This window comes from Maniola jurtina, chromosome 19 (assembly GCF_905333055.1).
Source record: "Maniola jurtina chromosome 19, ilManJurt1.1, whole genome shotgun sequence".
NCBI classification, from domain to species: domain Eukaryota; kingdom Metazoa; phylum Arthropoda; class Insecta; order Lepidoptera; family Nymphalidae; genus Maniola; species Maniola jurtina.
In genome coordinates this window covers 7,268,507-7,292,007 of record NC_060047.1, presented here as the reverse complement: position 1 = coordinate 7,292,007, position 23,501 = coordinate 7,268,507, and the positions used below count along the sequence as shown (strand labels likewise).

Below are 23,501 nucleotides of genomic sequence, written 5' to 3'. Positions count from 1 at the left end.
GATATGGTTTATTAATTTTATTAATTTTTTATTTTACTTATGCTTAAGTTACAGAGGTGGTATGTATTTCGGACTTCAAAAATATGTTAGGTTTTCGTGTTCAGGCGTTGGCTTCGTCCACTTCGTTGACGATGTCGGTGGGCGTGAAGGAGGGCGCGGCGTCAGGTTCCTCGTCGTCGCTGTCGGGCGCGGCGCCGGGGTGCGCGGGCACGAAGTGCTCGGGGCGCGAGGCCGGCGCGCCCGAGCCCGGCGCGCTCCACGACTTTTGTGATTTCTGGCGTACAATATAAAATGAATTTAAAAAATTAAATTAAAATCGGTTCATTCGTTTAGGCGCTACGAGGTCACAGACAGATACACAGATACACACTTCAAACTTATAACACCCCTCTTTTTGGGGTCGGGAGTTAAAAAACTGATCAAGTGTAAATAGGTACAAGATTTAAAAAAAAAACCGGCCAAGTGAGAATCAGACTCGCGCACTTGGGTTCCGTACTTGGCTATTTTTTTGACATTTTGCATGATAAATCAAAAACTATGTATTGTGTATAAAAATAAATAGAAATCTGCTTTGTGATGTACAGGTAAAGCACTTCCATGTGATACCCCACTTGGGTATAGTTATCTAACCGAAAATTGAAACACATTTTTTTTTTGTGATGTGACCACAAATTCACGGTTTTCGGATTTTTTCTTTACTTGTGTTATAAGACCTACCTACCTACCAAATTTCATGATTCTAGGTCAACGGGAAGTACCCTATAGGTTTTCTTGACAGATATAACAAACGCATAGACAGACAAAGTGATTCTTTAAGGGTTCCGTTTTTCCTTTTAAGGTACGGAACCCTAAAAAAGTTCCCCTGTGGAGATTTACCTGCGAGTCGGATTGTCGCACGATGTCCAGGTACATGTCGTACACGAAGCGCGCCATGTGCGGCATGTCGCGCACGCTCAGCACCAGCGCGTCCGGCACGGCCGCGGTGGCGCTGCGCTGCGCCGGGTAGCGCTCCCCCGGGATGATCTCCAGCTCCAGGGAACGTTCCACGAGCTAAACGACAAGAGGATTAATAAATTATTGAATGAATATTCTTTTATTGTCCGCTGTAGTGGTTTTGTCATAGAAAATAATCAATGAACAAATTTGGTTTGAAACTAAACGCATTGGGTGCCATCGGGTCAGGTCGGTATATAATTTATGGTGTTTATTATATTTCAGTTCATTAATGTGATAGGTAATTATAAAGTGTACTCTATTTTTCCTCAACATTTACAAAAATCACGAATCACAATGTAATTAATTATGCCGTATTTTATTTAATTGCTGAATAATAAGACGCACTTACTCATTAGAATGACGTTAATGAATTAAATTGACGCTTGAACAATGATAAAGTTTATTTATGACCCACGGAGTAACCCATAAAAACGTAATACAACGTAAAAAAATGTTTTCCAACAGTATTTTTGATAAAGGTGCAAATATTATAGATACCTACTTGAAAGTATTAGCAGCGATAACAATTTGCGTAGCTTAGGTAGGTAATAGAGAAAATAGTGAATAATAATTTTAACCTATCGCCAGCCCAATACTGAGCACCGCTCTTCTTTTAGAAGGACAAGACAAGGACAAGGCTTAGGCTATCAACCACTCTACCACGTACGGATTGGTACATTTCAAACACGTGTTAGAACACTACATGGGAAACTCAAGTAAAGTATGTATCATAGCCTCAATAGCTCAATGGTTGAGGAGAGGACTGAAATCCGAAAGGTCGGCGGTTCAAATCCCACCCATTGCACTATTGTCGTAACCACTCCTAGCACAAGCTTAACGCTTAGTTGGAGGGGAAAGGGAAATATTAGTCAAGACTAACATGGCTAATATTCTTTTTAAAAAAAGGTTGAGTTACCTGATTAAACGTAGGTTGCAGCTCGAAGCAGTTCCTGAAGAGATTGGCTCTCGCGAAGACGTAGAGGCCGAGGCGCGCGCGCGACGCGGCCACGATGAGGCGGCGCAGGTCGCGCACGTGGCCCACGGCCTTGGTCCGCACCAGCGATATAAGCGCGATGTCGTTCTGCTGCCCTTGGTACTTGTCCACCGTTGTCACCTACGAGAACGTTCATAATAATTCATTCCAGTCACATTGCTATTTCTTGCATGATGGTACGGGACCCTTCCTATGTGAGACTGACTCGCACTTGACCGATTCTTAAAAATGCCGTGGGTTATATACTAACAGTAATAGACCGTCTCTCTCCAGACCTGTATCTATTCAAAAAATCACGTTGATCCGTTGCGGCTTGCGGTTATTGAAGGGCTAACAAACACACTTTCGCATTTATAATATGGGTAGTGACTTAATTAGGTATATCATAAACAGTCCAAGCTAGATCTCATTCTGTAAATAAGGTGTTAATGCATATTAAAAGAAACATTTTGGCCACGAGCGCCTAATTTCCACGGAGATTAGCCTTTTGCGCAGGAAATGTTATAGTGCACAAGTGTGTGCGCAAATACAGATGCATTATCTATTTCCTCGCTCGCAAATTCCGATGGGACGGCAATCCAACACGACCATAGAGTTCTAGCCCAGGACTGACAGCTTGACGTGCTCTCCAAAGCACAGAGGAGAAAAAACGCCAACTCCCTAACTCCGGGCCAATACAAAGAAATTCTTGTACAGTATTATTGCCTAAAGTTCAGCATATCCACTAACCTTGTGTGGCCTGCCGATGAGCGGGTTGTCGGCGCAGCGCTTGGTGATGACGTCGCGGATGAGGTGCTTCTGGCCGTTGTAGGTGGTGAGGATGGAGATGCGGTGCGCCGGCCAGCCCACCAGTCGCATGAACATGAACACCGCTACCACATACTCGGCCTCCGCCAAGTTCTACGAAAAACATTTTTATTTTTTATGGTAATTAATATGCGTGTGCGTGTATGTGGGTGTGTGTGAGTGTATGTGTATACGTGTGTATGTGTGAGTGGATATGTATTCGTAATTAATATTAAGATTGCTACGCTGTCTTTTTGAAGTCTGTCGGGGTAGGGCCTTAAAGCCGCGTACGCGCCAGTGATACGTACGCCTTACATTGTACAACACGTGCGCGAAATACCATCTTACCTGATAGAAGTAAGGGCTGGGTTCAGTCTCGCCCGCGCCGTTGAAATCATCCACGTTGATAAGTTGAAAGTCGTGGCGAAGACCAGCGTTGGCTGCGCGGTACTCGGGCAGGCGACACACGTGCGCCAAGTCGCCTAGGTTGCGGTACCGCCAGCGATACAGGTTGCATATACTGCGGGAGATAAGAAACGTCAACACAGTGATTTTCGTCACTGTCACTGATAGACATTCACTGCTGGACCTACTAGATATCTTCTACATAGAGGTGACGGCGCACGTTCGTCAGTTTTCCGAGCTTTTTAACATGCGCTGAGGATGGCCACAGAGGGGATTTTACTAGAAATCCCACATATCCCTTACTTGTCCACATGTCTTGCGCTGAATTCAGCGGTTCCCCGCTACTTATTTGATGTCATCTACCAACGCTGCGCTTTTCGGTGCAAGATTGCTATTACATTAGCTTGGGACCTCGTAAACTATCGGTTCTTAGAATTATGTACTCCACCTATTCCACTTCAGCTTCAATAATTTTATGAATGAATTATAAGATAAAAATAAGAAACATGACTGCCAAACTTTTTGATAATCTGATTCATAGCAAAGCCGCGATTTGAGTGAAATATTTTGCGCCTGAGAAATGAGTGTACCTAATATTAGTTATTGATAATGGTAGCCTTTAAATAATAAGTTCTGTTCATCATCACATTGAAAAATATACTTAATGCTACAGTTCAAAGCAAAAACGATGACGGAATAGTATACGTAATAGGTATACTTAAATGTGTTTGCGAAGATGTGACATCATTACATCTGTTTAAGATATGTTTATTGCACAATTGTGAATCAATGTGCATTAAAAGTTCCTTTTAAGTGGTTAAAGCTATAACATTAAAATGATATTATCATAACACATTGTCGTATAGTGTAGGGTTGACAGTAAAATAACTGTAAGCATGAATTTTGCCTCTTTTATACTATGTAAATTGTGTCTACGTGTTCATCCATACAAATATTATTAATGCGAAAGCGAGTCTATCTGTCTGTTATCTTTTCACAGTCCATCCGTTCAACTGATTTTGACGAAATTTAGTACATAGACAGCTTGCATCCCGGGAAAAAAATAGGCTAGTTATTATTGGTCCCGGAAAATTAAAGAAATTCCGCGAACTTAAAAAATCGAAATCCACAAGGACGAGGTTTGAGTATTGCATACAGAAATGGCTTTCGTCCTGGTGAAGGATGTAGGTTTACTTTTTATCCCAGAAAATCGAAGAATTCCTACGGGATTTCAAAAACCTCAATCGACGCGGACGAAGTCGCGGGCATAATTTGGTAGTTTATAAAATAATTAACAACGCGATTTATAGTCCTAGATTAAATTTTATCCAATCCAATAAATATTTGAGTTTAACGTCTTCCGCATATTCTTGTGAAACATCAATAGCTTTGACGTACAGGCGATAATCGTTTTACTAGCAGTTGCGGTTTCGTATAATTTGTTGAAAAGGAACTTGTTACAATTTGAAATTCCAACAAATCTTAAAATCCGTCAACGAATTTACCCGATTTTCTGCAGTGCGATCGTAGGTAAAACAAAACACGTTATGAAGTTCATCACATACGACGACCTGTCAAAGATTCACATGTTTAATGTTTTCTGGTGCAAACTCACGGTAAAATAAAGCAGAGAAACACCGTCGTTAATAAAAAAAAATTGACAGGTAGTGGGGACTCCCGAGATTATCAAAACTTAAAATTATGAAAAATACCTTGACCGCGCTCTTCCTTGCGCGTCCAATTCTACATAGGGTACTCCAAGTCTGACCATTCGCGTGAACAAGCTCTGTTCCATGTTGCAATACTTCTGGAAGGCCATGTTCTTGACCACCGGCGGCAGCTGGTGATGGTCCCCGATCATGATCCAGCGTTTGAGACGCGAGCGTCCATCTTGGGGATTTTGCAGGAGAAGCGGAATGAAAGTTTCGATTTCGAGAATTTGTGCGGACTCTTCCATCAATATGTTGTCGTATTTGAAACCTGTCGAAAGCAAAATGTATATATAAAAATATTCTGTTGAAATAAGAGTAAAAATAAATTTGGAATGCTAGATTGTTTAATAGCTTCATTTACTTGGAAAAAAATAGAAAACTAAGACTTTTTAGGAAGGTCATTGTGTCTAAGATTCAATTCTTTCAACCATGCTCCATCGGCCTAATCGGCCCAATGTATGTGTTTGTGTCCCAAAGAAAAAACAGAGTTTTGACTTTTTCAAAGGTATCTCCAAATTAGCAGGCAGTGGGGACAGCCGAGTTTCTTGTTGGTCTACTCAGTAGGAAAGGCATTCCAAACCAGTGGTAGATGCTCTTGACGATTCAAATGTACTTGTAAAAGTCTAATTGAATAAAAATATTTTGAATTTGAATTTGACTGCTGACAGATATAAAAACTTTAAATTATGTAATAACAATGCTTTTTTTTTTGGATTTTTAAATTTATTTTAGTATCAAAAATTAATATTCCATAATTTGTGAATCAAAACTATTTACATGTCGGTGACGCGACCTCAAACTTTTGATCCATCCCAACGCGCTTAAAAAAGTTGTCACTTTCACACAAAATAGGTTCAATAATAATGCATTATCGTAACATACCCATTTGAACTAGTTCAGAGCGTTTCAGGGCGGCATGTGTGCACGTCATCGCAATAATCTTGGCCTCCTTAACCAGCAGGTACTTGGAGCGGTCCAGGCCTGACCTCAGCAGCTCGAACGCGCGGAACTCTTCCAACTCCTCGAATATGTGGTCTATGTAACTGTGAACAAAGTAACAAACTTATTACCACAGTACACAGGAACCAATACAAGAGACACGTCTGGACGAAGAAGTCATGCAGAGTTGAAGGGGTGAGATGCGGGAGGAACCGTCCCAATAGGGATGTTGCCTATGCAAAAAAACCCGGCCAAGTGCGAGTCAGACTCGCGCACCGAGGGTTCCGTACTTGGGTATTTTTTCCGACATTTTGCATGATAAATCAAAACTATTGTGCATAAAAATAAATAAAAATCTGTTTTAGAATGTACAGGTAAAGCCCTTTCATGTGATATATCACTTGGTATAGTTACCTTACTTTGAAAATTAAAACACATTTTAATTTTTTTTCGGTGATGTAACCACAAATCCACAGTATTCAGATTTATTCGTTTATACTTGTGCTATAAGAACTACCAACCTGCCAAATTTCATGATTCTAGGTCAACGGGAAGTACCCTATAGGTTTCTTGACATACACGACGGATAGACGGACAGACAGACAGACAACAAAGTGATCCTATAACGTTTTTCCTTTTGAAGTACGGAACCCTAAAAAGGATTTTCTTCGTGATTATTATTAAATAGTGTTTAATAGAAAGCAAGTACAAAGTCAAATAAATACCGGTAGCAGCTCTCAGCAATATCCATGTCTTGCTGGTAGGATTTCCCGGGGAACAGTGGTTTGGGAGCATCGTCGAAGAACTCGTGGAATGGAAACTCTTTGCTGATCGTCTCTATCGATTTTGCCTAAACAAATAAAATAAGTTTTGTAATAATTAATTGACATAATTAGCAATTCAAAGTTATCGAAATAAAATTTAAGCAAGTATGTTAATTTTCTATTAATAAAACTTTGGTTATTCATACTATTTTTCTGAATCTACATTTAAAAAACTAATAACTATGCAAAAACTGATATGCTAAATGTTATTTAAATTTTACGACACATCCTAAGCCAAATATTCAACAAAATAATTATGAATTAACATGTTCATGATTCGATATTGGATCGGATATAGATTCAAAAATAATGGACGTAAAATGAATAATATTCATTTTCATTCCTTCAGAGCTCTTTGGCTTTGACAATTATTGCAAACCATTATTATTTTATCGACATAATGGTCGCTAAAACTATGTCTGATCCATATTTCAAACATTTTATGGTGTAGGTCTATTAGCTTATGTCTAAAATAATCTAGAAGTTCCAAACTCACTTCTAGATTATTATCTTTAATCTATGTCCGATCCAAAATCGAAACAAGAAAACGTTTATCCACATTTAGTTGAATATTGGCTTAGGGTGTGGCAAAGTACAGTGTAAAGTTTTTGAATATCAATAATTTGATTTCACAAGTGGGATAAACACTTTTTTATTGTCGTATATATTTATACTAAAATATAAAAAACTTATTCCGAAAATTCTGTCTTTTTTATTTGATGGTCCACGTGAGAAATCTAAGGTACATATAACTACCTGATCCTTGCTGCACGTGTGCAGGAAGGTCTGCCAGCGCGGGCGCACGTGGTACACGTGGAAGTGGTGCGCCAGCTCGCACGTGGCGCCCGCGTCGCCGCCCGCGCCCAGCGTGCTCTGCAGCCTCGACACTTGCTCCAGCAGCTCCAGACGTTTCGCTAACACGTAGTTCACACGGCCGTATCTATGAGACAATAATATCGCATTAATTAAAAGAAATCCATATTAACGTTAGAATCAAATAAATCTGTACGATGTGCTATTCGCAACGCGCCCACTCGTATAAAATAGCTTTTGCTGCCATGCTTTTCGTAAAAGCGATGGCCGCTGGAGCCCGAAAGTTTTAGAGTTGAGACCAGGTACAAGTGAACCTTCAGTAAAGTCGACCGATAGTTTAAAGAGGCTGGCGGGAAGTGGTTATATCAAGAAAGCTGAGGACTGGGTGTGGTGGCACTTATCGAGAAAGGCCTATGATGATGGATTATAAACAAACCTCGAAAAATCTTTATCCGTCTGTAGCGCCTCTTCCCCGTGCCCCAGACGCAGCAGATGTCTCTCATCCACGTCGAGTTCAGCCACCTTCTCGAACAACTGGTTGAGGGCCTGGTTACTGTGGGTGACCACCAGTGTTCTTTGCCAGGGGAAGTTGTGATACAGATTGGAGATTATCTGTACCGCTACGTCAGTTTTGCCTGCAATAAAATAGGATAGTGGAAGGAATTACACCCTCTCAAATAACTGGTTGAAAGCTCGATTTTACTAAAGTTGCATAGATAGCTTCATAGACCGCCCTAGCATTTTATAAAACCTCAGTATTACATTTTAATGCTCGCGCGTAGGTACGCTCTTTCTGGGCAAAACGGTCGTGCGTGATACGCACGAGAGAATGGCGGTGAATACGCTCCTTTTGGACAAGCTCTTAGCGCGACCGAGTTATAATCGTAAAAATGCGGGTACAGGCAAGTGTATGATATTACAAATAGAGGTTCCACGAAGCCGTTTATACATAGCAATCGTGCGGTAAGTGCAGGACGAAGGAGCGACCCGAACTGGCCTACGTAGTTAGGGCCCTATGTTAAAGATACGTCATGCGTCATGTGTCTGTCTGTCTCACGTCTGTCTGCTAGCTTTTCCCGGCGCATCCGTTTAACCAACTTTGACGAAATTTGGTACAGAAATAGCATGAATCCCGCCAAAATGCTCCCAGGGAATACTTTACATCTACGACGACGAATCGTGGGATCACCTATTTGGTACAGAGATGTCTTGCATCCCGGAAACAGAATGACTCTTCATTCATCGGAAAATCAAAAAGTTCTCACAGGAATTTTAAAAAACCGAAACTTACGCGAACGAAGCGGCATCATCTAATATTAGTTTTAGTATGGATTATTAAATTAATTTTATATTATGGTGGGCTGATACGGAAAATACTTAATTTAGAGCTAATTCGTCTTCATAGTTTTCTCAAACACTTAACAGTAGATTTCAGTTGTAGATAATAATTTGAACAACACTTGTTAAAATTTATTATTCTAACACGAACCATGATTCGACGCTTTGGCGTAAGTACCGCTTCATTGAAAGTAATTGAAATGTTTACATGCCACGGTTCTATGAAAAACACAGGTAGATATATGTACATATCTATGGATATATATGCTATTTCTAGCAATTCCAGATGTTTAGCAATGTAATGGTTACTTCTACATATTTTCTTCTCTAAATTTATACTCAGCCATACTAATCACACTAATATTATAAAGGCGAAAGTTTGTATGTGTGTGTGTGTGTGTGTGTGTATGTTTGTTACTCCTTCACGCAAAAACTACTGAACAGATTTGGCTGAAATTTGGAATGGAGATAGATAATATCCTGGATTAGCACATATGCTACTTTTTATCCCGGAAAATCAAAGAGTTCCCACGGGATTTCAAAAAACCTAAATCCACGCGGGCGAAGTCGCGGGCATCGGCTAGTATTATAATAATGGGAAAGTGTGTCTGTCTGTTTGTCTGCTAGCTTTTCACGGACCATCCCTTTAACATGTCGCAAGTTTTTACAGCGTCAAGCGAGCCCGCACTTTGACGATGCAACGTCCGGTTTTGAATTTCGGCTCTTAACTTTAGCACTTTTGAGTGTACTGTACAACCGAATTAGGATAAATATTAAGAAGTAAATACCAGTTCCGGGTGGTCCAACCACTAGGGTGAGTCCAGGCTGCATCCCCGACCGAATTGCTTCCACTTGAGTAGGTGTGAATAAGATGTTGTTCCTATAAACCATAACTCGAGTTAATAAAAGTTGTTTTAAATTGTATATAACACTACTGCAGAGCGACTTACCGTTCCGATAAAATGCTATTTTTTTGAAAAGTACCTAATGAAAACAACGGAATAAGTCCTTTGACTGTCCTGCCATGCGCCATTAGAGAGTTCCCTTGTCACCCTCCCACCTCATCAGAAATTCACAAATCATCAGTCAATGATACCATAATCATATATTAAAATATAATAAAATTAGGTTAAACCTATACTACCAGGCATTACATAAATAATGCTAGATGGATTTCTTGATAGTCTATAACACACGTCGTAAAATTCCATGACCGTTGTCTAGAAGTCTATGGTTTGGTTGCCCCCATGCAATCTCTGGTGACGCTTGCCAATGGAGATAGTTTGTGAAAAAATTGAAAAGTTAAATAAAAGTATAAATGGTGTAATCTGACTAAAGTGTTAAGCAATAATTAGCTTTGCTACTCACTTCTTGGGTTCGTTGTAGAGATAGGGTCCCCGCTTCGGCTGGACGTGAGGTTCGACTACGATCACCTTGCGAGCGTCGTCTTCGTCCATTGCATTCTCGCCCAGTTCTTGTTTACGCATCACGTTCTCAAATGTTAGTCTGGTTAAGAAAAGGAAATCACACTAATATTATAAGGGCGAAAGGTGTGTACCAATATGTGTGTGTGTGTGTGTATATATTTGTTACTCCATCATGCAAAACTACTGGACGGGTTTGGCTGAAATGTGGAATGGCGATAGATAATATTTTGGATTTTATACCGGAAAATCAAAGAGTTCCCGCAGATATGCTGGTTTTAATGTCTAATGTGTCATGGACTTACTTGAATGGACGCACTAGTTTCCTCGGGTCGTCAGTTTGTACTTTTATCTCGTATCCTGGGAAGCTGTTGCGTAAGTGCTCCATGTCCAGGAAAGTATCGTTGAAGTCCAGAGTCGGGATCTCATTGGGCATTCTGATTGAAGAAAAATGAGGAATCAGACAAATTTTCCGTATAAAAAAAAAATATTTGTACTGTCTATAGAATTTAGGTTTTCTTCATTTGATCGTCTAATTCAGGCGTACCTACCTACGATATAGATATATTGTAAATACTAAAGACTTGTGTCCTGTTTGGTTTTTTAGGCTTAGAATCGTTAGGTTACCGCATGAAGCTCTTACAGTATCGGCGTTAGAAATTAGTACCTATATCAATTTTTCACGGGTGAAAACGATATAGCCACGATTATTATGTGCTAAGCCTTAACAGGGCTCTCGCCGTCACTCGTTTCATACAATCGTAGTTCCAATATCTGTGTCTGTGGTGTTTTAGATTTTTCTAAAAATATGTAGTTTTAAAATTACAGGGGCTCAAAGATTTGTATGAAATTTTTTAAGACCGCGTAACTTTGAAACCGAATATTTTAACAGAAATCTGGAAAACCACAGACATAGATATTAGTTTCTAGAATATGTCTGCAAAATTTCATGGACTTTGGTTGCTTAATATTCAAATGAAATTGGAAATACAACTGTATGAAACGAGTGACGGAGAGAGCCCTCTTAACAACCTGGGGAAAAATAGTAGATAACGTATAGATAATGGCTCTTGAAAGTTGTATACAAGAAACAGTCCTTCATAAAAGCGTTCATACTCCAGAGCTTGTATAGGAGCCACTCAACAGTGTAACTAGCCTTATATTACACAAAAACACGCATAGTCATGCCGTCGTACTTTATATCTGTCCAAACCTTAAAACCGAACAGACTATACCTAGGTACAGTAGGTGCGTTCTCAAAATATCAGAAGTGTTTCAAGCGCGCGTGCCGTTCCCACGTTTTGCAATTCATGCGAAAACAATTCAAGGTTATAGTTATACCACAGTCTATTGGGACCAATACAGTTAACCAACGGAGACATCTAGACAGAACAATCGTGCGGGATGTGAAGAGCAAGACAAAGGAGTGGTCTGACCTCATCAACTGCATATGCCAATTTTATTTTATGTATTTGTAATTATTGACAACAGTTTGACAAAATTACATGCATTTACATAAGTACCTATTATTTTAGTAATTGGAAAAGTGATATCTCTTTATACTAGTGTCTAGTGACGCTAGGACGGCTCTTGGGTCACTGTACTTCTTCTTACACTGCGGCTATACAATTTTACCGGTACTACAAGAACTAGTGGGTGGATAGTTAACAAGAAATCGTTTGTTTATTCTAACTAGACTAATTTTACGAATGCGAAAAATACCACATAGTATATTTATCTTATTTCTAGATCAGATATTTAGAGATATTTGAATATTTACAAATAGAATAGCCGACTGTATAGGATTTTGCATTCTTTGCAATAGGTCTTGGATGAATTATTCATCCAAGCATCAGATTTTGATGTCTATTGATCTATGCCTGCCTGCCTGAGCGCTATGCCTGTTTTTAACCGACTTCCAAAAAAGGAGGAGGTTCTCAATTCGTCGGGATCTTTTTTTTTATTTATTTTTTTAATGTATGTTCCCCGATTACTCAACGACCCCTGGACCGATTTGGATTTTTTTTTGTTTGAAAAGGTATACTGTGCAGGTGGACCCATATAAATTTGGTGAAGATCTGATGAATATCTTCGGGATGGAGAACAGAACTCCTCAATGTATAAGAGAAAATTGCTTGCGATCAGTGTACCTAATTTGTGTTTTTGGTTTTTGAAGTCGGTTTTATTTTTCTTTTCATTTTTTTTTATTTCATACCTGGTATAGTGCGCTTGGCCAGGGTCTCCATACCCCAGCACAATGTCGTGCAGCCACTCTGGTACCACGCATTCAGTATTCATAAGCTCGCGTATTGTTTCCAGCACCGCCTTGAAGTTGTTCTCTTTGGGTTTGCGACGCATCACAATGTTGAAGGTCTCGTAAACGTCCTGAATTTAAAAGAAAAATTAAATCAGAAAATGACTTTAATGATTAATGCATGCTAATTGCAAAAACGACTACACGTGGATTAAGCGATCTGTTGGCATTAACAGATAAGCCAAATGTTTGCACACATGGTGGATTTTTTCAGGCTGGAATTAGGATAGCCCAAAAATATTCGGCGATAAAATATTAACAAGGGGTTTTTCATCCTGAAAATATCGAATCTTTTTCCTTATTCTGTGAATGAGGAAAAAGATTTGATATTTTCAACACTTTTCTGAAAGAACAGAATTTGTAGTTTAGACATTGCGTCGTAAGAGTCGAAATCGTAATACTACGCGGAAGATCTAAAGGTTTCTCCGATTAATGAATTGAAAAGAAAAGTCACTACCCATATTATTTATCAATGCAAAAGTGTGTTTGTTTGCTAATTGTTGGTTTGTCCTTCAATCACGTGGCAATGGAGCAATGGTGATTTTTGCATGAGTAGGTAATAGGTAAGTATGGTTAAAGTGATTGTAGTGGAGATTGACATACGAGTAGCTTACTTTTTATTTTGGAAAATCAAAGAGTTTCCTCGGGATTTAAAAAAAAATTAAATCCACTCGGATGAAATTGCGGGCATCAGCTAGTTTTATAATATTGTAAGTATAGATTTAGTGATCAATGCTGGGTCAAGTACAAGAAACAACACAAGAGTTGTTTTGTACATGAAGTGCCTACTTATGGTTTTGCCAAACGAGATCAATAAAGATTAAAATCAGGTCCCGGCGCGGCGGCGCCATCATCAGTTCGCTTTAAGTGTAGGTTACTCCTAAGAGAATTACGGAGCCTGAATGAAGTATTTCTGCATAAATTGAAACTCACGTGCATAATAAAAAAATAGTTGAGATATCGTAATTATAATGGATACATAATATATAATGCCTTTAGAAGGATTTTGGCTACCGTGCCTTAAAATAAGAAAGAAAACATCATGAACAGCTTCTATTGTATCAGCAATCACATAATAGTGAGGCGCAAAATAGAGTTCAACTACTCTCGACAATAACTGATTGAACAGAGAGCAAAAAACTTAACAGGAAAATCATGCATACATCAGTGCCAAATAAAAATCGGTCAAGTGCTAGTCGGATTCGCACACGAAGGGTTCCGTACCATCGTACAAGAATTAAGTAACACTTTTTTTTTAATTATCATGGAGGTCGTTTTGTCATTTTGGAATTCTTATCATTTGGTATTATAGCGACCACAGAAATACACATTCTGTGAAAATTTCAACTCTCTACCTATTACGGTTCACGAAATACAGCCCGCTGACAGACAGACGGGCGGACGGACGGACGCGACGGCCGGACAGTGAAGTCTTAGTAATAGGGCCCCGTTGGCACTCTTCGCGTACGGAACCCTAAAAAAACTCACGGAAAAATGTTTGCACATTGTTAATCATACGCTCGCGGCTCACATCCGAAATAGATACGCATTAATGATGTAATATCTCATATAGCAGATTGTAAGGAAAATCTGTTTAAAAAACAGTCATGAGAGAAAGTAATTTTTGTTTGCTCAGATTTTACATGAGCATAACATTACGCGTTACAAGTGTTACAAGTGTAAATTAAAAATTCATAACACCCCCGACAAGTGTAGGTTACAGTAATTAGAAAAGAGCTGATAACTTTCAAATGGCTGAACCGATATTCTTGGATTATAGCTAAGAACACTCTCGATCAAGCCACCTTTCAAACAAAAACAAAACTAAATCAAAATCGGTTCATTAGTTTAGGAACTACGATGCCACAGACAAACCATCATCAAGTTCATAAGTAATGCTAGGTTGAATGTGGCCCAGAATGGAATCGGAGTACTTACTCCGAATCCACGTAGTCTTGACTATCCTAACTTCTATACCTAGACTGTTGTTGGAAAACGCAAAGCTAGAAGCGAGTTTTCTGGGCTAGAGTTTTCTACCACTAGGCGTGGCTTGTTTAAGCAGACCTAAAATAAACAGGCCTATCGAATCGAAGTTGATTAATAATAGTTGATTTATTATAGTTACCCACCTAGGTATAAAATTAACATTCCTAACTATGCTGTCAAACTAAACGATCTACTAACGAGTACAATAGACTTTGCTTATTTAGATTTTCGGCAAAAAATAGTCTTAGCAGATGGACTTGATACCAGTTTTAGAATACTAATGTAAATGTGCGTTATTAAGCCTGTTTAGCCATCACATTATCGTGTATGTATGAATATTAGGTGATAATGATAACATACATTTATAAAGCTGTAAGTACTTATAGGTAATATTACCATACTTTTATAATAAGTACTAATATAGATATCTTTTTTTATCTTTTGTAACCACATTATGCAAATAAAGAATTTCTATTTCTATGTGCAACAATTTCTTACTGTAACTTAATTGCTCATTTACTAAATTGCACATTCACATTGCATTACTAAACTGTATTTAAATTGGCCTGTGGGGCCAATATGTTCACATAGGGAAACGCATACCTACATAGATAACAAACGAACAGACATTTATATTAATTAATATTAACTGATGAGCGCATCACTGGTTCAATTAAAGTCAGAGACATAAATTCGCACAGACACAGTATAGAATTAACATACCCATTTACTCGTAAATTAACGGGTCAGTAATTTTTTTAGACGTAGCTATAGTTTAATCTTGTTAGTAGCGACTTTGACAGTATTTAGCGCCCTGAATGCAATGTGCCTCGATATTTTCCTCTTCTTTTTGTTTAAGGTACAAAGAAAATGCGAGACTAAAACATCGTCCTATGCGTTTCCTAGAATTATTGAGGGACTGGCGATCAAAACGGGGTCATGTCACGAAATAACATTTTACAGGAGGAGCAAAAAATTGGATGAAAGCTGATGAACGCTGCTGAAACCTTACTGTACCGTTATAAATACGAAAGTGTGTCTATCTGTCTGTCTGTTACCTTTTCACGGCCCAACAGTTTAACTAATTATAATGTTTGGTACAGGGATAGCCTTACATCCCGGGGACGGACACAGGCAAATTTTTATCTTGGAAAATCAAAGAGTTTTTACAGAATTCTTAAAGGGCCATCCGTTTAACCAATTACGAAATTTGCCACAGAGGTACCTTGCGTCCCGGAAATTGACATAGACAACTTTTTTTCCCGGAAAATCAAAGAGTTGCCACGGGATTTAATGAAAATCGAAATCCACGCATACGGAGTCGCTGGCATCATAGTTACATATAAGTACAAGCATATAAACTTACCTCTTTTCCTTTACTTGCTTGGTCCAAATCCAACCGATACTGGTTGGGGTCCAGAAGCAGTCTGAAAGTTCTCGAGTCACCTTCCAGTTCAGGTCTTGGCTCAGGGCCCTCTTCAATGACCCTGCCGGATGCGTCCAACATACCCTCGACCTCGCAGCCCCTTACGTAAACTATACCAGCTTGTTCCACCATGCTCTTCTTGTAATCATATTTTGTCCCTACAAATATTATAATTTTTACTATTTCTTGACATAAAATAGGTACACAATTTATGAGCGGTCATTTAAGGCGAAAGGTTTTTTACTAGTAGATTTAGAAGATTTAGTCCAAGAAACATAGAAAAATTACATTTTTTATTTTTTGAAGAAGCCACAAAAAATTTTTAGCTAAGCAACTAACTTGGAATCGAAAATTTTGCTTTTTATTTTAGAAAATAAGAAGATTCCTTTAAATTGTTAGGCACAACTATCGCAATAAAATCAACTTTTAAAAAAAAGTCCTGATTCGAAAGTATGAGATATTCAATCATTTACTATTCAATAGACTCCGGTTTCTTAGACTGAGATCTATAGAGCGCACTGTGACTTTGGTCAGACTCAAGACACTGTTAAAACGAGACAGCGTTATACCGCTGGCATAAATCTGTCTCGTTTTGACTGAAACTTAAATCCAAGCAAAGTCAAAGTGCGGTCTATAGATTTCAACCTTAGACCCTGGCTCTAATAGGTACTAATGCTAAAGCTGACTGTCGCCAAATTAAAATAATATGCCGAATTTAAGAATCAAGCTATTCTTACCAATTCCTTGCGTGGGTCGAACGGTGATGAGAAAGCAGACATCGTGTTTCCTCAAACTCTCCCACTCGTGCTTGATTTCGTGTCTAACGCTGAGCGTGACGGTGACATCAGCCCGTACTCTCGAAGGTGCCTTTTCTCCTATATTTGGCTTCGCCACTTCGACAACTGCGAAACTTTGGATTGGATGCGCCATTCGAGCCCAACCTCCGAAGAATACACTATTATCTTCAGCTCGCCTGCATTTCGAAAAGGTTAGCTTTTAAATACGCGCTATTAGGGACCACAGTATAAGCAGACACAGTACTCCGACGGCTTTGATCACGTGGTAACACCATAACGACTCTGTCATGACTATGCCATATAGGTCACAATTCACAAGATCCTTGTCGCAAAATTACTCCATCTAGATGGCTTCGTCGAACCTCTGGTAGGTAATAACATAATATCCTTACTCTGTGCTATTACTGTACAGGCTCATGAAAATCTACTTTAAAACTTATCATATCGATTCCATGCAATTAACCATGCGCCGCCGCGCCGTTATATTTATCAGCAGTTATTAATTAAAACAATAACTTACCATGGCGCTAAACGATAAACTGCATCTTCAATATCTTGCCGGATTTCATCTGGAATCAATGGATAAAAACTATTAGTTCACTCATAACCATCTCAACCTTTCACATACTATAGGTACATGCCAAATCTCTAGTTACTATACTCTGCTTTTGAGCTTTTACCCTAATACTATGTCAGTTAGTTACTCCTTTTCTAAATATAGACAGACATGAATATTATAATTTATAACAATAGATATAAATAAACCTAATTACTTATACCACACGTGATACTTAAAGTTGGACGTAAATAATATCTGCATGTTATGGATACAAATACACTATAGAATGTTAGACAGTGTATAATAAGAGCTGTTATCAACATTCAACAGTATACGCAACTTGCAAGTAATCCAGGTTATGTAAACCGTGAGGCTACTTGTCTCATTTGAGTAAAACAGTTCATCCGTGCGGTCAACGTTGGTCGGCTTATCGAAATGTTTCCTTTATACATTCATCAAAAGATCGATTTTGTGCAGAACCAAAACATATTGGCATCTGCTAAAAACAGGTTGGCCGACACTAGCCTGTTTTGGGCCGACATGAATTAAGAAAGTTGTGCTTCTTTTCCTACGTGATGGCTTGCCAAGCTATTAAAAATAATTACAAGTGTAAATAAAAAATTTATAACACCCCCGACAAGTGAAGGTTACAGTAATAACTAGAAAAGAGCTGATAACTTTCAAATGGCTGAACGAATTTTCTTGGATTATAGCTAAGAACACTCTCGATCAAGCCACCTTTTCAAACAAAAAAAAACCAAATTAAAATCGGTTCATTAGTTTAGGAGCTACGATGCCACAGACAGATACACAGATACACACGTCAAACGCATAACACCCCTCTTTTTGGGTCGGGGGTTGATAAGGTTCAGATTGAATCGCGCTTGTGTTGAAGGTACTCAAGCTCAAGTATACGTGGTAGGAAACACGAACGCCGGAAGGGCGTTCCACACCATAACGGTCGTCGAACAAAAACATTTGTTTTAAAATAACTTCTAAATGAGTAAGAAAAAGTACATATTTTCTTTCTACAGAATCACAAACATTTGTAGAGGGATCAACTTAGCGTGTCGTCATTTTGATGACTGTCTACCAAAGGCATTTTTCTCAGAAAAATGGTTTTTTATTGTCTCGTCTGTGACCCTGGTGGTAAAACTGACAGTAGGGGGGAGACGCAGACCCGTATCCACCACTATCGTCCAGATTCTAGACGCCTTTTTACGTGACACTAAACTGATTTAAATACCAGAGTGAATTAGAATGAGGAAACTCTCGGTTTGATCCTAAATCGAGGATATGTCAAATATTAGGCTATGGGTGACGTGAAATCAAAGAAAAATACCTAGTTGTTTCATAGCCTACATAGCGTCAAATGAAGGTAACATTTGACGCTATGTAGGCTATGAAACACCTGCCAGTGACGTTGAAGCCCCGATGTTTTGTTACAGGTTTCTTATCTGTCTAGTAAGTACAGAGTAAGTTTATTGATTAGAATGACATTGGTCATTGGCTAAAATAAAGTACAATTTTTTCCAGTAAACAGTGCGTGGTTTTACAAAGCAATCAAATTGAATGATATCGAGTTCATGAGACCGATGATCGATCCGATAGTAAAGTACCTACCTAGGTAAGTATATTTTTATCTATGACACGGATTATACACCATCAAGCATGAAATCACTAAAGAGTATCATTTGGAGCCCCACCTAGGTAGGTCATACACCCACGTGTATAATCATGATAGACCTTGATAAATCCATCAATGACTAACGAATAATCACCATGTACTTACTTATATCTTTGTTTCATAATGTTAAAGATTTAAACTAAACGTTTATGACTTAATCATATACATATACACGTTCTATCTAGTAACGTACATAGATACTAGATTATGCCCGCGACTTCGTTCACGTGGATTTAGGTTTTTTAGAAATCCCGTGGCAACTCTGTGATTTTCTATGTCCTTCTCTGAGATGTAAGCTAACTCAGTACCAAATTTCATCAAAATCGTTTTAACTGTTGGGCCATGAACAACCAGACAGACAGACGGATAGGCAGACACACTTTCGTGTACATTTATAATATTAGTGTGAAATGATTACACGTCTAATAAGCTAAAAAGTCGTTATATTTCATAAACGTAACTTCATATTATGGTATATAGTACGTTACTACTAGTATAAGTGTTTAGAGTTAAAAACAGGCCACGGAAAAATATTTTTCTGATAACGCGAATCGCGATGACGAGGTTAAACTCGAAAATACATCTGCCAGGCAACAAGAGACACTACGAGTAGGTATATAATATATATACTATATCCAGATCACGATAAAGTTTGGTTCAGACTTCAGATACAAACCTACGTAGATATAGATACAGAAGTTTTGATTTTAGCGATGTTAACTGTCCGTCCGTGTGCGTTTCCACAGAAGGGATATGAGCAAAGAGCAGAGCAAAGCAATAAATAGTTAGTCTTTAGCGTCCTTTATAGTGTAGATAGGGAACAACGCCGGATTTTTGGAAAACCTCAAGAAATGGGGAATAAAGAGGATAATATTATATTTAATATCAGTTTGCCACAGTCATTCGCTTGTCAGCTTCATTCATCCCTGGAAATAACTAAAGCAGTGAAGAAATCACTAAAAAGAGAGAAAATGTACTTACACGTGCTCTCCAAACGGAAGAGATTGAAGTTCCTCAGCAGATAATCGTGTAAGGTCAGAAACTGGAGGTTTAGCTTCGGCAGCGCGAGGCAGTTCTCCCCGCTGTATATTTCAGTAGGCACAACGTTCTCATCCCAGATAATCTCTTCGGTCGGGTACAAAGGCATCGAGTTTAGTTCTTCTAATTGTGATATGCGCCGTTCGTGCCGAGATATCTGAGAAATAATCGTTTTGAAATACACTTCAACATCAAAGCAATTTAATGCAAAAATCAATAATCTGAGTTTTTTTTTACGTACAAAACTCTTTATATTACAAGATAAAGTTGAAAACTAAAACCCGACTGCCATCGTCTTAATAAACGCTAAAATTTTAGAGTAAAATTGCTTTTCTGTCCCTTGGTATATTTTAATGTTTTTGTACATTTATATTCATGGGCTTAAAATTGTCTCCTGTTTCATTTGACATCCCACTCGATACAATAGCAAAAATCAATTTTTCGAGACCTCTACTTTTTTTGATATAACATCACACACACAAAATATAGCCTATGTCATCCGGACTTTTGCAACAAATCAATGACACCTCATTCATCAAAATCGGCCCACTAGTTTAGGCACTACGGTGGAACACACAGAATCTGGATACATACATACATACATAGACTACTAAAATCATAACCCTTCCTTTCTTCCTTTTGGCTTTGCCGAAGTCGGGGAAAAAGCCAACAGATCTTGGAGAAACAAGAACCGCACAAGAATAAAGAAAGCCGATATCCTTACCAACAATTCTTTTAGGAAATCTTTATCCAGCCGGTGCCATGGCGCTTCGTCTTGTTTGTCTTCAGGCGGCACGAGATTCAAGTACGTAGCAATAGCTCGTAGAGCCTTATCACTAAAATGTAAAGAAAATTAAATAACAACTCAATGTGGCTAATTCTGTTGTAAGAACACAATCTCTAAACTAAACTAAATTGACTGGTGCTATCCTTTTCCGCAGGGGGCATTATGAATGGGATAGCAATAAATTGGACTTTCATTTTAGTTTAGTTTACAACAGAATTAGCCACAATCTATTCTAAGGCCACAATATCAAACCTTTTAAGTAAGATTTATTTGACGACCTCCCTAGCGCAGAGCTGAGTGATGTGGTCCTGATAAGTGGAAGGTTCCGAGTTCGATTCCCGGCTGGGGCAATTCGGGAATAATTTCTATATTGTCTCTGGTCTGGTGTGGTGAAAGGCTACACATGTATGGCTAGTCACTACTCTGTCTACCAGCAAAGTCGTGTTTCCAAGCGATTGGGCATTCCGGTACGATGACATGTAGAAACCGGAAAGGGGTACATGGGTGTTATAAAACTGCCATGCCTCTTCCAAGTTAACCTAATTCCATCTTAGACTGCATCATCATTTACCATGAAGTGAGGTCGCAAACGATCGCAAACGAGGGCTTACTTGTAATAGAAAAATAATGAAAATATATTCATAACTAGATTACTCGCCCGACTTTGCTCGTGTGGGATTTCTGAAAATTTCCATAGTCTACGTTACAGAAAAACCCACAAGCAAATTCTCAAGTTTCTTGACCCCAGCGTGCAGTTTGAATTGTGTCATCTGGATCTACCATCCAGATTAAAGGAAATAAAATTCAAGATTTGTTAGCAATGTTCCATAGGAATCAGTTAACTATAGGCTTCTATAGGTAAATATTTGAAAAATCTGCCCCAAAATTGGAATTAGTTGAAGTTGCCTATCTCTATTAGTAGGTACACGTTACTTTACCTAAGATTTCCGAAGTGTTTCTGCAGAGATTCTCTTGTGTCGACACTAGCGACATTTGCAAGGGCAAACAATCTTAGATCTGGAAACTTCGAGAAAGCAGCTTTCTGTAACAAAATATTAGTAGGTTCAGACTATTTCAGATGAGCCTGAAAAATTCCTTCTGTCCTTATTTTTAAAATGTGTATAGGAAAGCAAACACCGAGGACGGAACAGTAATTTTGTTTTCAAGAGCTTTCTGAGCACTTTCTTATATCGCTGTTTCTGAGATGCTTATTTTAAGACAGATAATGTAAGAGATAACTATTGCATTCTTGATAAAAACAACAGATAAAACGTAAGAATGAATTTTGCATTTTATCTTTATTTACTTTATTTTAATGACAAGTGGTGAATTTGGGCAAGATAAATCTGGGAGAATTTGCTTTATAGTTCAACTAGATGATGTCCGTAACTTCGTCCGGGTAGATATATGTTTGAAAATCTCGCAAGAACTATGGATTCTTACGGGATAAAAGTAGCCTGTGTGTTTATCTAATGTATGATTGCGTAGCAGATGCCTATTCACTCTTGACTTGAAGGTACCCATATTAAAATCGGAGGGGGAAAACTGATGCTGAAAGGGCGTTCCATACCTCTCTGACAGCTACCTTCCTTGTGTAACCTACCTCTCATGCATCCATCCATCATTCATGCATCCATGCATGGCTGGGACGTCCATCGCAGCCCTCACTTGGTCTATCCATGTCATCAGAAACTCTATGGTGGTAGAACTCATAACTAACCTGTAGAGAAGTAATCCTCGAATAATGCAGCAGAGTCATGTCACGGTCAGTCATGGGATCACCAGTCTCATCGCTGATTTCAAACCGAGCGTAGAATTTGAGCATCTGCAGGAGCTGGAACAAAACATTGTTTGAAAAATAAATTCATCGGTTCCCGCGAATCGGAACATCTGCAGGATGTTGCAAAACAGTTGAGTACATTGTAATTACGCAGGGAGGTATATATGAAAAGAAAAACCGGTCAAGTGCGAGTTGGACCTCGCTTTTTAAGGGTTCCGTACATAATAATATTTTTGGTGTATAAAATATTAATTTTCCAAGCTAAAACATCGCAATAAACCGTGACAGAAAACCCAAAAAATGTTCGTTTGTTTTGGTCACAGCTTACAAACTATTTTATAAATTATTGTTTTAAGTATTTAATGTTTGAGATAGCCCCCGTCACAAAAACGGTTTAAAACTAACAACTTTGAAGGCCCCTCATTTCGTCATTTTTTAAGATAAAAAAAATGTATATATTCGTACTCTATTCAATAGGTTTAAACAACGATACTACACATGCTAGGGTGAGGAAAAAATTTCGGCTCCTTTTTCATGTATGGGAGCCCCCCTGAAAAATTACTTAATTGAATTTCTAATTCAATATTTGATTTTGAATCAACGTTTACACCAAATACCAAAATTTCAGATGCGTGACTCCTTTAGTCTACGAGCTAGAGGCTTGTGATACGCGGACAGACAGACAGCAGAGTGACATTATTAGAGCTCCGTTTTAACCCTTTGGGTACTGAACCCTAAATATGAAATCTTGATGGAATCAAACATATCGTGACCAAATGCAAACTTATCTCAGTTATCAGTAGGTAGCGTTTGGTTTTTTAAGATATAACTGGACTCAGTAAATTTAAATTTGATTTCAACAAAATTAAATCGAGTGATCGTGAAGCAATCTTCAA

General features: G+C 38.6%; 1 protein-coding gene across 2 annotated transcripts in view; it reads right to left on the bottom strand.

Moving 5' to 3' along the window:
- Nucleotides 1–6: 6 nt before the first annotated feature.
- The window catches only part of LOC123874905 (RNA helicase aquarius), a 63,821-nt gene continuing 40,326 nt past the window's right edge, over nucleotides 7–23,501 (bottom strand). For both annotated transcript variants that reach the window (XM_045920461.1, XM_045920462.1), the window contains 21 exons: nucleotides 22,546–22,659; nucleotides 21,764–21,867; nucleotides 20,763–20,874; nucleotides 19,982–20,195; nucleotides 17,275–17,323; nucleotides 16,695–16,930; nucleotides 15,898–16,115; nucleotides 12,447–12,616; nucleotides 10,537–10,668; nucleotides 10,176–10,313; nucleotides 9,596–9,687; nucleotides 7,906–8,104; nucleotides 7,413–7,596; nucleotides 6,558–6,682; nucleotides 5,776–5,936; nucleotides 4,894–5,161; nucleotides 3,125–3,296; nucleotides 2,720–2,890; nucleotides 1,913–2,110; nucleotides 877–1,050; nucleotides 7–274 (listed from right to left, as the gene is read on the bottom strand). In XM_045920461.1, coding sequence (XP_045776417.1) covers nucleotides 101–274; nucleotides 877–1,050; nucleotides 1,913–2,110; nucleotides 2,720–2,890; nucleotides 3,125–3,296; nucleotides 4,894–5,161; nucleotides 5,776–5,936; nucleotides 6,558–6,682; nucleotides 7,413–7,596; nucleotides 7,906–8,104; nucleotides 9,596–9,687; nucleotides 10,176–10,313; nucleotides 10,537–10,668; nucleotides 12,447–12,616; nucleotides 15,898–16,115; nucleotides 16,695–16,930; nucleotides 17,275–17,323; nucleotides 19,982–20,195; nucleotides 20,763–20,874; nucleotides 21,764–21,867; nucleotides 22,546–22,659 — 3,405 coding nt within the window. In that variant the 3' untranslated portion in view covers nucleotides 7–100. The remainder of the gene's footprint in view (nucleotides 275–876; nucleotides 1,051–1,912; nucleotides 2,111–2,719; nucleotides 2,891–3,124; nucleotides 3,297–4,893; nucleotides 5,162–5,775; nucleotides 5,937–6,557; nucleotides 6,683–7,412; nucleotides 7,597–7,905; nucleotides 8,105–9,595; nucleotides 9,688–10,175; nucleotides 10,314–10,536; nucleotides 10,669–12,446; nucleotides 12,617–15,897; nucleotides 16,116–16,694; nucleotides 16,931–17,274; nucleotides 17,324–19,981; nucleotides 20,196–20,762; nucleotides 20,875–21,763; nucleotides 21,868–22,545; nucleotides 22,660–23,501) is intronic.